The following is a 15,170-nucleotide window of genomic DNA, read 5'->3' as shown; positions in this document are numbered from 1 at the left end:
AAAAAATGTTACCTGAATGTTTTCAAATTCACTAGTTTTTCAGAGTCACTTGTAGCTTTCCTAACTGAAACCCAATCAGAGGTTTTTGTTCTCCAGGAATTCTTAGAAGTGCAACAAAATGGGCATATGTTCACTTGATGGTACATTTAGGGTGCTTTGTCACGCTAGTTCCTAGAGGCCCTAAGAAAAGTAGAGCACTAGCACTCTTCAGAGGAATATAGGAAAGGTTCAGCTACTAAGCCTCCAACTGTCTTCCTTTGTGCCAAGTATCTAAGAATAGATTCATATTTAACTGATGAGATAAACTTGAATTCTATCCCATAGAAATGCAACCATATTATGCTGAACATGTCTTTGGACAAAGAGAAACAGCAAAGTAAGATAGCAGAACAGTTGCAGAAGAGATGAACAAATAGTATAGTTCCTAAAACAATAATTAGCTGCCATTTTAAGATGCTTAGATTCTCAAGTAGAATATACAACAATGTCATCACAAAAATGCATTGCACTAAATCATAGAAATACGTTCCCTGTTAAACATCAACTTGTAAACATGGACTCTGTATGAGATCTTTTCAATTTAAGAAAACTTAAAACGTATTAGGCATGAAAATCCATATTTATAATATCCTTAAGATAGGAGACAACTATTTGTTTTAGTGAAGATTCCTATGTTAGTAAAAGGTTTTACTAGTTGACTACTTTAAATAGGCTAACAATAAATCATTAACTGGAATAACATGAACTATTAAAAGCCAGTTTAAACTTAAGGTCAATGAAAAGAAAGATGAAGCATCTCAATTTATAACAAAGCAACTCAATTTACAGAATTAGATTTACAAAAATTTGATTTGCATGCCACTTCTCAGTAATATTACTTTGTACAATGTGAGTCATGGGAGTGGAATTGTGATATGATTTGCCTGATTCTTGAAGCAGGGCAACTGATTTATCATTACTATCTTGAGAACTCAGGGAGGAAGCCATCATAGTTCGATCATCTGTTATTGCCCAAGAAGTAGTGTCTGACCAGATGAGAATAAAACATAATGAATGAACTATGTAAGTTATGGTAATGAATCTCAATCTAAGCTAGACATAGTTTCTTCCTTATCAATTTTGTTTGTTTGGAGAAGTTTTGAGACTGTCTATTGATCACATAGATATAGCAGATGCAGCCTGAAGGAAATGGATGGTATATAAGAGTAATTTCTGATGCAACCTGAGAAGCAGTGGCTTGTTGTAATTCTGGAAGGAGGGAAAGATTCTGTTTTGATCATCTATTGTTGCTTGAAAAATTACCCCCAAAACATGGTAGCGTAAACAATTTCATTTTATTTGCCACTGATTCTCTAGTTCACAAATCCAGACAAGGCTTACCTGGGAGATTTCCTGTTCCATGTGGATTGGCTTGCTATCTTATGAGGTTACAGTTATATGGCAGCTAGTGCTGAAACATGCAACGTGTCTTTGCCCACATGTGTAGTGTCTTGGCAGGGACAGCTGTGAGCCTGAATCTCACTTTGTCCACATGACTATCTTCTCATGGTTAGCTTGGGCTTCTTTACTTGTACTCAAGGGTGAGCAGTTAAGTGACAATGGCAGAAACTGCAGAACTCTTAAGGCCACACTTCAGAAGTCAACAAGAATCACTTCTACTATATTCAGTATATAATCCCAGATCCTAGGGGATGGGGCACTAGCAAGGACACTCTACAAAATAGCATATGTGATCAAATATATTATGGAGGCCAACACAATTTACCATGTGACCACCATGACTTATTAGAAAAATCATGTGCATAATTTCTTTCTCATAATTCTCGATGTGAACCTTGGAAAGCAGCCATATTTTGTACTATGTATTCTCAGAGCAAACGACAGAAGCTACCAGATAAAATTGGCACTCACCTGGCGGAACTGTTCCAGGTCAATTTTGTTACCCACCAACACCAGGGGAATTTCATAGGTATGGCGGACCTGAAAAATGAGCTCTTTAAACTTGGCAGCCTCCTGAAATGATTGACGGTCAGTGACGGAGTAGCAGATAATGAAGCCTTCCCCACCTCGCATGTACTGCTCCCGCATGGCTGTGAATTCTGCCTGCAGGAAAAAAAAATAAATTTAGTTATGGGCTGTCAACATAGCTAATTAATAGGAGGTTTAAATGTAATCATTATGAAATTTGAATGTTTTAAACTATTAAGAATATTGATATTTAATCATAGGAGATTTCATTTATGAGATCTTAGAAAAACATATTAAACAGCAATTTTTACTCATGGACTCTTAGGGATTGTATAAAGATGATATATATATATATTTTATTTGTAGTGACCTCACTTTAAAAAAATGAATCTAAATGTTTATACTCCAATCATTACATTTATTTGAACCCAGGCTAGATATTCTTTAAATTACATATTTCAGATATTTTTGGAACCAATTTTCTTTTCTAGAAACATTGAAGAAAAAAGCGTATTACCTAAGGAAGTTGGCTTCACTTTGCAAATGAAAGTAGGTTTGTATAGGGGATTTGCCATAAGTCTGCCAAGGAATCTGGGGGAACAAATTTTTCTACTCAAAAATATGAAAATGAATTAGAGTTAGACCTTGGTCTTCCTTGTGAATGGAAAAAGTTATTAGCATTGATAATTCCAGATCCAGTTATTTATTTGGGTGTTAGATTTGTCTCATGAAGGTACATAAACAGAAGGATCTAGATTGCTGAGGGATGGATCAATTTCTACATTCCGCTGACTCTTTCATCTTCTTTCAACTACAACTTCTCGGTGACTGAAAATTCAATATTTGGTCTGAATTACAATTTGGAAAGTTCCTTTAAGTCTAAAATATCTGTTTTTATTCACTTTTATTCTGAAACTACTGTTAAAATGGCAATGGCTACTTAGATAGAAGCAATGGAAAATATAAAATTTAATTTCTGTCTGTGGAATAAGCAATGAAAGAACAAAAGAGCATATTGTGACTTGGACAATTCGTGCTATGAGTAATCAAAGAAATAAAATTTTTGGTGGGTTTTAACTGTGTTTGAAGAATTTGAGAAAATGGGACTTCTTTACCTAGTAAAATGTTTATAAGAACTCACAAAATGCCCCACTCAGAGTAATTGTTTAAATAAATGTTATTTTGATTTAAGCTAGCTTGAAAGATGGGAGCATTTACGTAGATCCAGGAACGTTGGAGAATTAGGGTGGTTGCAAGTCCAGAGACTGATAAGGTTAATACATTTCTGAGTTAATAAGTGAATTTCACCAATCATTTTCAGTAAATATGGAATAAATGTAAACAGTGTTTGCATCAGTTTCAGCAGTCATTTCTAAGTTGCAAGAACTGGATCACAGAGAGGACAAGAGACTTGTCCAAAGACCGACAACAACATGATACAGAGTTGGTTCAAAAAACTCATGTTACCTGACTCTCACTATATCAAATTACTTAGCATTAAATTTTATTTTAACTCAATCCTAAATTTCACTATGTGAGTGAAATGTACTAATTTGGGAGAAAAAAACATTCTATTGGATCCATGTTTCATTCCTGAACCACGATTGAGTAATAAAATATCTGAGATCCCTCATAGTTCTGATATCTGATGTTTCTCAAATTCATAATTACATTTCTTTGGGAAAAAAATGATAGGATCATCTTAGAAATATGTTTGATCTTTAGGAAAACATAATTTGATCTGTTATATCAGTTGTGTATGATTAAAATAATAAAAATGCAAGCTAAATTGGAAAAGATCTATTTTACAATTTAAAGTTTATGCTATTTTCTGATTATTATTTTCAGTACTAAAGTTTTTGATTTTCAATCGTCTAGTCCTTTTTGAAAATTAACAAATACAAGTGTTAGCAAAATATTTAAATGGTACAGATGTATCTAGTACCAATTTAGTTTTCTTCCCACCTCAAACTTCTAGTTTTCCTTTTCAAATGCATCAGCTAATAGCTTCTTTAACTTTACACTACTGTCTGTGTACATACAAGCATATACATGTTCCTTTTTCCTTTACATATCATTCTAAACTCAATGGGGAAAAAATATATATCTTTAATTAAAATGTAATAGCCCTACTATACCTTGGAAACTATTCTATATAAGTATATATAAATATTGCTTATTCTTTTTTATAGAGACATCATAATTCTTTTTATACATGTACCATAATGAATTTAGCTACTTATCTATGAACAGGCATTTAGATGGCCTCCTTTTATTCTTATTACAGAAAATACTGTGATATATATGTTCTTAAACATTGCACAGATTTATCTATACCTGAGAAACAGTATTTCTAGACCAAAAAGAACATATATTTTACTTTTGAGAAATATTGCCAATCTCAATGCCAAAGACATTGTGTCAACAATACTTTCTCCAGCGTTATATAAATGTGACTATTTATCCTCATTTTCAATGATGCTGCTTATCAAATTGTTCTACTTTTGCAAATCGTAGAATTGAAACATCATGTTCCTTTTATTTGTATTTATTATTTATGTGTTATGATCAACATGTCCTATGTTTTATATTCATTTGTATATTGTCTTCTACATATTGATTTTATTTTGTTGTGAAGAATGTAGTAGTTTTCTTTGAAGGGGGTTGGTTCTTTTTGTTGTTCAATTGTAGATTGTTTCTTAAATTTGAACTGAAGGAATATATTTCTATGTGAGACATAAGAAAAAGAGCAATGCATTTGACGACTTCAACAAAAATATGCCATAAAGAAATGACTAACAAATTTGATAAAGCGTAACAACCTGTTAGGAAGATAAGCAAATTACAGAAGGCAAAATTCACAGAGAATATTGGATGATTGAATGAATAAAGGTCCAACAGTGCTTGTTAACCAGATTCAAAGTTGCACACATATCACATTAAAAATAGATATGTCAAGGAATAACATCTGATCTAAATTGGAATCTCTAGGTATAAAGTTCCAGCATACATACTTTAAAATTTGGATGATTTTTGTTTTGCACCTATCTGTATGAATACATAACTGAATGTATGCTCTAGAGTGGTCTTTATATTCTAGAAGCAGAGAAAGGTAGTCATAGTGCATGACCTCTAGGACTGCTACTTAAAGCATGTCTTCTGACATGTCACATAACCTCTCTGGGCCTCAATTTCTCCTTTTGTTAAAGATGGATTAGGACATACACTTAACTAGTCTTACAGGGCAGTAGAAAAGCTCAGATGAGAGAAGAGATGTGAAAATGCTTTGATGAATTTTTTAAATACAATACAAATCAAGCCTATTATTATCTCTGGTACAAATCTGGCAGAATAGAAGCTTTCACTGGGAAAACAGGCATGAAATCTTCTTTTAGCTGCATTAAATATAAATGTGGCAGTGTTTTTTATATAAGCTTCATCAGAAAAGTATTAAGCTTTTTTTTTTTTTCCCCAAACAGAAAATCTTTCCACCAATAAAACAGATGTAATGAAGCTATCATAATGAATGGGGAGGATGTTTTATCTTAAATGACCTTTTCTATACCAACTCTTTACACAACATGTACACAAGTTTCTGTGTGGGGGGGTGTGTGTGTGTGTGTGCGCGCGCGCGCACGTTTTACTAGAAGATGCAGTAAAGGCTGATGGGACACAGAGATTTGAACAAAATCTCTTTACTATGTATTAACTTAATAATATATGATAAGGAAATCACTTTAAAAGGAAAAATGCCGTGTTCACCATGTTGCTTCCGCCTTCATTCACCCATGAATTAAAGATCCCTATACTTTCTGTTTGGTGTATCCTGAATGTTAATACCTTCTTCGTTTGCTTCCTGCTATAAATGAAACTTGTTGGTTAATTATTCAGGAACATTTCTAGATTCCATCTGCTATCTATAAGTAGCAACATATTTATGTAATAGACCCTTTGTATAAAATGCTACAAATATAAGCATTTCTAATATTTTCAGAGCTATTCTGAGTACAGCATTCCAGTTTGATCAGTTGCCTTTGATATACTCCCTTGTACTAAAATTGTGTGATAATCTTTCTATATTCAGAAAATGAATACAGAATTTTTGATGAATCTCATATTCCAGCTTCTTGATTATCAGAGTAAGAATTTTAAGCAGGTATTAGAACATGTAGGAATTGGGCCAGCTCCCCACTGCATTCAAGTAGCAGTACTACAAAGATACGAATGCCTCACTATATTTAAAAAGCACTAGCACTATATTCAGACCAGCTTATTAACCACTCCCAGTAAGGGCACACAGATAGCATTACATATATTGATCTGAATCCCTTTTGGCCATCTCTTTAATGAACCACATGTCCATATTTGTTCTCCTTATGGAAAAAAAAAGTAAATTAAAAAGTCAGTCATATACCTAACACTGTACCAAGTGGTAGGAGATATATATATATATATCTTCATTGGAGAAACACAACCAAGCCAAGATAAATTGAATGAATAATAGTTAAGATCTAAATTAACCTTGGGGTTGAGAAAATGGCAGGAACAGTTTTCAGAGGGAAGGCAAAGAGGGCTTGGTAGGGAAAAGGATGTGATGTTCTTCCTTAACTTTATTATTTGTACAGAACTCCTCAACTTTCGGGTAACCTCACTTCCAAAGATTATGTATTCTCACTCTTAAATAGCCTTTCATAGTCCAAATTCATCATTTGCATAGTAGTTAATCATCTAGGACCTGCTTAGCCTTCAATAGCTGAATTTTTGGAGGGTGGCATAGCACAGAATCATGTGATTGTTGTTTCTTTTATTTGCATCTTTTTAATGAAAGTATAGAAACAATTCTAAAGGATTAAAGTCTAGGTATCATAAATTTACTATAACTTATGCAAAGCAAAAGGATTGCAATAAGTAGGAGTGGTGGTTTCTCAGTCTCAATCTGATGCCTTAAACTGGTTATGTCAACTGAAATGAAAATGAACAAACAGATTTTATAAATGCCGATAATGTGAGGTCAAAGATTGTGCCTAAAAGTCAAAATATAATTAACAAATACCATTTTACAGTTTTCAGAGAAGATAAGCTATCATTTGTTTTTTGGTATTTGACACATATTTTTAGGAATGCATTTTATCATGGAATACTGCTTGTGCTGTGCCTAACTCATTCATCAAATATTTATTGAGCACTTATATATGACAGTTGTGTAAGATTTGAGATTGGTAAAATAAATACATATAATAAAACTAAAAAATGGAGATATATATATTTTTATTTGTCATTTATATATATATGACAAATAAAAATTAGAGCATCAGAACCAGGATAGAGTGAGGAGACAGAGTTTGATTTACAATTTGACTCTGAACATCTAAACAACCCAAGCTACAATGAAAACATGATCAATTATATCACTTTTGTTATCAATAACAACATATTAATTTGACACAAATCTCCCCTAAGCACTGAGAGCTGAAGGCAATTTCTCTTCTTGGGGTTGAGATAAGAGACAACATCCCCAGTGTCAACCCAACTAGATCTGTAGTATCAGGTTCTCTAAGACTATTCTGTGATTGTGTTTTTCAATGTAAGCCTTGTCAAACATTTCATAGTCATACTCAATAATACTGATGGAAGCTTCAAGTAAGATAATAGAAAATTATTCCATAGAAAATGATTAGTGTGTAATAATTGATAATGATGTTTAAAATCTTTTTAGTTTAGTTGTTGGCATTGAAACTGGAGGCTTGAAGAGTACTTGGAATCCAACTATAATGATGACTCCTGGAAAACTCTTAACTAAATACAATTTGAATAAGCATTAAAGTTGTAATGCAGGAATAGCTGCATAATTTGTAGATCTCCATGCAAAAATGAAAATGTGAGGCTACTTGTTCAAAAATAATTAAGAATTTCAAGACAGCAAGAGTAATACATTAAAACAAGTGCAATGCACTTCTGGGCTTGGGACCCTGGGCAGCTGCAGCAATTGCCGGCTCATGAAGTCAGTCCCATTGCAATGAGATTAGCACAAAATAACAGCCAGGAGCACATGTGAGCGGAACTAGAACTCAGGAGATTTTTGTCAGGAGGAAAGTAACAAGCAGGCAGCCTTATTGTAGTAGGATTGGTTTGGCAATGGTGAGAGTCACAGTGGAGGAAAGGGCCATTGAGAGCAGGGAGAAAACCATGAAGGCTTTCGCAGTAATTCTGAAGTGAGGTTTCACAAAAGGAGAAAGAAAAGGGGGGGGGGGAATTCTTGAATGAGAGGTCACAATAAAGAAAAACGGAGAGAAAGGAATTATCAAAAATGACATGAAAAACATATCTCACATTAGATATAAAAAAAAAGTATAGAGATATTAAATGAGATGGCCGAAGTCCTGGAGCTATCAAGTAGAAAATCAGAGACACATTGATACCACTGCCTCGCCGAGGAAAGAAAGAATTAAATTAAATTAAATATGGTTCCAGTTTTTGTAGCCCTGGATCTGGTGGTTATAATGACAGAGATCAGCTGATTGAGAAAGTAAATAACTTAAGAGCCATCATGTCCCACACAGAGTTCTACTTGTCTAGTTAATATTAGACATCCAAATGGAACTATCCATAGATGATAACTGGAAATACGGCTTAGGTGAAAGATTAGAATCTAAATGGGGTAGTTGTGACAGACTCAGGGGACAAGCCTTTTGGATTGAATATGTGAGTTGGAAATAGGGCACAAATCAATTAGTCTGGATCAGTTTGGGGGGACAAATTCTTTTTATCCCTTCTTTTTGAGAGCTGGAGCTTTGCCTCCATTTGAAGTATTTTATCTATTTTAAAGGAGATTTTATAGAAATGGTTTCTGACAGCTTTCTTCTAGTTTTGTTCTCTTTTGCCAGGCATGCTCAGTACTGAACTGTCCTCAGATTTTGGCACTTATGCCTCTTTCTTTTATTGTAATTACGTGTGTTTTATACACATTCCCATCACTAGACTCTAACCTACCTGAGCATCATATTCTCCAAAGCACTAGGGACAGTGTCTGGATCAAAGCCCAACAGATAATTATATTATCACTTGGTTAATTACTTACTTTAAGCTAAATGTTTTAAAATATGTTACTATTCCCTGGATGATATGCACTTTAAGGGGAGTGAGGATTGGGGGCAGGAGGATGAAGATAAAAGGGAAAGGGAATCAAATCCTTAAACTAAATGGATAAAGCTTTTAGTTACTTATTCATTCCTGTACATGTAAGGCCAGCTCTAGTTTAACTTTTAGATAAACCTATATCCCATTGAAATCCACAGCAATTATAAAGCAAGTTAATGTTCCTTATTTCATTGTCTAGCATTAGTCATTTGTCTTACGCTAAGAAGGGAGGAGGAAAAAGGAATCTTACTGTATTTGGATCAAATTTTGCACCAAAATTTCTTTCCCATAGAAGTCTGTTTGCCTTTCCTCCTTCTATTTGACTTGTATTTTGTCAAAGATTTAAAGTTTCATGATCGCCTCTGGGTGGTACAAATCCACTAAAAGATATTTCTAATCACAGCTGGCTTCCTGTTTATCCTGGAGGTCACTCATACTGGGAGCTGTTTTCCTGCTGATAAAACCTACAGGAATGAATCTTGGAAGAAGTCAGCATAACTGTGTTGTGAAAGGATTTCATCTACTGCAGTTTAGTCATTCCCAATGTGATACTGAAAGGATGATTTCAACAAAAATAGAGTGAAATAAGAAACTTCACATGACAAAGTTGCAGTTGCTAATTGATTTAGAGTACCTGATAGGATACTACTATAAAAGAAAAATGATATGGGACTCATGCACACACAAACCCACACATGCTTTCTCTAAAAAAGCTTCACCATCCACAATGAAATTCATATTTCTAAATATTAAATAAAAAATTACTATTTGGTTCCTCCTTCGGTAAAAACCAAATAATCTTGTTTTGCAATATAAAGAATAATTTGTCTCCAGAGAATTACAAAATTTTAGAATTGTATTGACAGTCCAACACTCCCTCATCATACAAGTGAGGAAAGTGATTATTGGAGCAGATGTTTGTCCTCTATGACATCAGAAGTACAACCAGGAAGAGGTTACAAGGTTCTTGACCATCATAAAGTGCTGGATATACTTCATCCTCCAGCTTAGTTATACCTCCTGAGTGGCTGCTCTAACCCCAGGGTCTCCCTTTTCCAATCAATCCATCAGTGGGGGGAAATCCATCCATTTCACTATCTGATTACTCTTCTTTAAGTACTGCATTTATTCTGCAGCTCTTCTGTCTCCAAAGGTCCAGTGGTTGCACATTTACTTTCACATCAAATCTATACTCATCAGCCTGATTTTAAGACCCTATATAATCTGATATCATGCTACCAATCAAGCTTTGTCTCCAGTTAATATTGAATATGCCCTCTCTAATGGGGTCACTTCTCTCATGGCCTGATCATAAAAGTTGTCTCTCTTACCATTGTGCTTTCATGAACATTATTCCTCATACTTGAACCTTTTTTAGGGAATCAAGAATTTAGTGATTATCAGGTGCAAACTTTTTACTTTGCAGATGAGAAAATCAGAGCCCAGAAAGGTAGTGATATCATTTTCTCATAGCTAATTAAAACACAGCCAGCTCAGAAAGCCCAGTTTTCTAATCCCTTCTACGTCACATGGGTAGCTTTCTTTCCTTTGCTGTGATCTGAATCCTGTGCATGCTTCTAAGTCGATTATATTCTTCCTGTGTTTTTTTTTTTTTTGTGTGTGTGTGTGTGTGAACCCATACCTAACAAATCCAGCCTTTATTGAGAATTATTTTTTGTATATTTTCATCACTTATGAACTTAAAAAATTAGCAATTAATTATATATTTCTTATTTTCTTTTTATTCAAGGAATTAGACTTGTGTCACCAAGCAAATGTTAAACATTAATTAGAGGACAACATCTATGCTTAAAGTGTTTTTAACACTTATGTTGCACTTATATTGCTTCATAGATTTTTAACATTAAAAAATTCAACTAAATTGCTGCCATTTGAACAAATAAATGCCATTTAGAAAAATATTTTGATGTGCTAACTCTATGATAATGTATGTATTCTGGAACACAGACATAATAAGCAAGCTTCTAACAGTAAAGGAGTTTGTGAGTACTAATAAGGAAAATCATCCTAGATAAATCTTTTAAGATAATTGGTAGAAGAAAGTTTTAAAATTTATATTGTTAAGGGACATGCCTGTACCATCAAATTCAGCAAAATTTTTGTTCCCAAGTCAGTCAATATCTTTCTCTCTTTAAAAAATACATTTGTAATCTTGTGAAATGGTTTGGCTGTGTTCTGGCCAAAATCTCATCTTGAATTGTAGTTCCCATAATTCCCACATCCTGGAAGGGACCTGGTGAGAGGTAATTGAATCACGGAGGTGGTAACCTCCATGCTGTTCTCATGATAGTGACTGAGTTCTCCTGAAATGTAATGGTTTCATAAGGGGCTTTCCCCCGTTTTGCTCATTCTTCTCCTTCCTGCCACCATGTGATGAAAGACGTGTTTACTTCCTATTCCACCATCATTGAACACTTTGTGAGGTCATCCAGCCACACTGAACTGTAAGTCAATTAAACCTCTTTCCTGGCCTGGTGCCATGGCTCACGCCTGTAGTCTCAGAACTTTGGGAGGCCGAGACGGGCAGACAACGAGGTCAGGAGTTCGAGAGCATCCTGGCCAACATGGTGATCTCTACTAAAAATGCAAAATTAGCTGGGCGTGGTGATGCATGCCTGCAATCCCAGCTACTCGGGAGGCTGAGGCAGGAGACTCGCTTGAACCCGGGAGTCAAAGGTTGCAGTGAGCCAAGATCACACCACTGCACTCTAGCCTGGTGACAGAGCAAGACTCCATCTCACAGAAGAAAAAAAAAAAAGAAAACCTCTTTCCTTTACAAATTACCCAATCTCAGGTATGTCTTTATTAGCAGCATGGGAACAGACCAATATGCCTTCCATCTTGCATAAAAATATATTAGGAAAAAATTTAAATATATTGAAAAAAAAGTCATTGTTTGTTCCATATTATTTCAACTCCCTGCAGTAACTGTGGTCAAATAATTTGGTTATTCAAATATAATTGTGTTTCATTACACTTTTAAACTCAGGTGAGCTGTTCCATAATACAAAAACATCATCATATCAGTTTGGTAATTTTGGAATCATTTTGATCTAGTTATTTAAAATATAATAATTTTAAAATTGCATATTCGACTACATTGGAAAAAATAGGATTTCATTATTAGGTTAGGGCCAGGAAAAATATGGGGATAATGGAGAATGATGAGATAATGATGATATTTGAGTTTTAAAATTATCAAGGCTGGTTTCTATTATGGTATTGTTTGTGAGATGCCTCAAGATGGATTCACTCTGGAAGTTAATAGTTTTTGAAATTGTTAGTAAGTTGTAGTAAATATAAAAAGTATGGATATATGAATATCATATTAACATAGAGCATAGATATTAACATCATAAGATATCATATGCATACATATAAAATATAAGCACATATATTAATATTGTATAGCATATGTTTTATTATTTTAAAATGTATTTTGGTGGCTAGGACATATGATAATTTTAAACAATGCTTTTCTTAAACCCTTTCCATTGCAGCAATATTTTAAAATCAAAAGCTTCCTGTTCAAGAGAGTGGGCAATTTCTCAGTCTCTTGCCCCTCAAAATGCAATTGAAATCACAGAACTATTGTTATTATTTGATATCTATACTACCATTGGAAAACAAAACGATAGCAACAGTAACTCAAAATTTCTGGAAAATTAAAAGTGAAAGTAGAAAAAAACGATAAATAGAAAGAGTCCTAATGAAGTCTTGGGAATTGTCAAACACAACATCATCAACAAATAGAAAAAGTCATAGTGTCTGCAGGTAGTGATCAGGGTAATTAAATAAAGAAACGGCTGGGATTTAAAAAAAAGAAAAGAAAGAAAAAAGAAACACCTTTCCCCTACATTATCAGTTACTGCCTTTACCACTTGTTCAAAAACCCTGCAGACCGTGTTGAGGAAGACACAAGGTCTAACTGTGGGATAATCTGGTGTTAGTGTTGGGGCCTCAAGAGAGAGAACTGAGCAAATGCTGAGATGATTCCGAATTGCTTCACTAGAGAGTGGAGTGGGGCAGGGCTGAATGAATGCACAAGGACACTTCTCAGTTAGGAAATGTGCTAAGGGAATCCCCTGTGTCACCCTACAGCAGAGACACTCTCTCCTTCACGTTTTGTGGCAGTCTTCTGCCTGCAAGTCTTTCAGATTTTAGGAAACACGGATACTGCAGGGTTGGTTAACAGCCACGAAGCTCTGGACTCATCCACCCAGCCCTTGTTAGATGGTGTCAGTGCAGTTACATGGGGTGCCCCTGCTGGATCCTAAGATCAAAGAGAGCCGGGAACTTGTCTAGTTCATCCTTATACAGTCTTTGTACAGTGTCTGCTATAAGATATTAGACATATTGTTACCAGAAGGCAGGCCTAGAGTATGAGATGTCCAGGTTCTTGGCATGTTGAACAAAGAACTGAACAAAGTGCACAAAGTAACAAAGGAACGAAATGGTGAAAATAAGGATTCATCGAAGCTAGAGAACGCTCCACAGGGTGGGAGCGGGCCCCAGCAAGCAGCTCAAGACCCCGGTGACAAAGTGTTCTGGAGTTGAAGTGCCCCATTTTGAGGTCTGGATTGGCTATAAACTACGTGGATGAAGGATTTGGCCTGTGGCCATTTAGAGGCCAGAGTGGATTTGGTGACCTATGCAGATGAAGGAATGGCCTGCACTTGGCCCGTGGGCAATCAGAGGCACTTTCCTTTTACATTCGAGATGCCGTGGGAAAGGGGGTGGTACAGGGAGTAGTTTTGGATACTTTGTTACTGGGGCTTAGCGAGAGAGGGATTTTCCTTTCCCTCCAGTTTTAGGAAGTGATCACAAGTTGGCCTTAGAGTGCCTGCCTCCAGACCCAGGTGTTTTCCTTTTTGATCTAGCTTTAGGAAATTAGCTCCAATTGGCCTTCAATTCCCTGTCTCCAGACCCTGTTCTCCTGCCTCAATATCATATGCTAAAAACCAAATAAATAAATACACTTTGTGTATCACAGTATCAGGTGCACTATCATTTAACTGGTGAAATTGCCAGAACACACACACACTTCCATTTCCTAACCAGCTTTTGCCATAACAAAAGTAGAACCCAAACTTCCGTCACACTGGACAATGTTAAGTTTCCATTTGAGTATGTGAAACAACACAGAGAAGTGCAAGAGGTTGTTGTTAACGATGTTGTTTCAGTTTCAGAGAACTCATAAACAAGAACCAATCTGAGAAATGTTGGACTACTGAAGTGAAGAACCAGAGACATTACACATTTTTCTAACCACTCAGAAACTTTTCCTGACTCCTGCTCATTCTGTGTTCTCTATCTTTTATGCATTATCATACTTAGAACACCAATTTAACCCTTAAGTATATATACTACATATGGCATTCTTTACTCCTCCTTCATATCAAGGTGAGTACATGTGATGTAATTATGACAATGTGGGCCAGGCACGGTGGCTCACGCCTGTAATCCCAGTACTTTGGGAGACCGAGGCAGGTGGATCACTTGAGGTTCAGGAGTTCGAGACCAGCCTGACCAATATGGTGAAACCCCGTCTCTACTAAATATACAAAAAATAGCTGGGCTTCGTGGTGCATGCCTGTAATCCCAGCTACTCAAGTAACTGAGGCACTGAGGCAGGGGAATCGCTTGAACCTGGGAGGTGGAGGTTGCAGTGAGCCGAGATCGTGCCATTGCACTCCAGTCTGACAACAAGAGCAAAACTTGACTCAAAAAAAAAAAAAAAAAAAAGAAGAAGAAGAAGAGAGAGAATGTGACTTGAGGGAACCACAAACATGACATTAGATCTGCTGGGCAAATATCTTGATTTCTCTGGCCATCTATTTTCTCATCTGGATTATGGAAAATCAATGCCTTTCCAGTATCACCAATGTGAAGATTAAATAATATAATGTATGAAAAATGCCTTCCTCTATGTTGGTTCTAACATGGTTTGCCTCTGAAAAATACTAGCTATATGGTTACTGTCATTTTTTTTATTCCTATCCTCATGAAACTCACTAAAGTAAAATCCCTAACTGCAATTTTTA

The 15,170-nt window shown here is 35.4% G+C and overlaps 1 protein-coding gene across 4 annotated transcripts in view; it reads right to left on the bottom strand.

Moving 5' to 3' along the window:
• LOC105499326 (Ras like without CAAX 2) overlaps nucleotides 1-15,170 on the bottom strand; it is a 384,381-nt gene that overhangs the window by 189,890 nt on the left and 179,321 nt on the right. For all 4 annotated transcript variants that reach the window (XM_071085442.1, XM_011771904.3, XM_071085443.1 and 1 more), the window contains exon 4: nucleotides 1,912-2,103. In XM_071085442.1, the coding sequence (XP_070941543.1) occupies nucleotides 1,912-2,103 (192 nt within the window). The remainder of the gene's footprint in view (nucleotides 1-1,911; nucleotides 2,104-15,170) is intronic.

Source organism: Macaca nemestrina, chromosome 19 (assembly GCF_043159975.1).
Source record: "Macaca nemestrina isolate mMacNem1 chromosome 19, mMacNem.hap1, whole genome shotgun sequence".
Lineage (NCBI taxonomy): Eukaryota > Metazoa > Chordata > Mammalia > Primates > Cercopithecidae > Macaca > Macaca nemestrina.
This window is presented reverse-complemented; position numbering and strand designations above follow the sequence as displayed.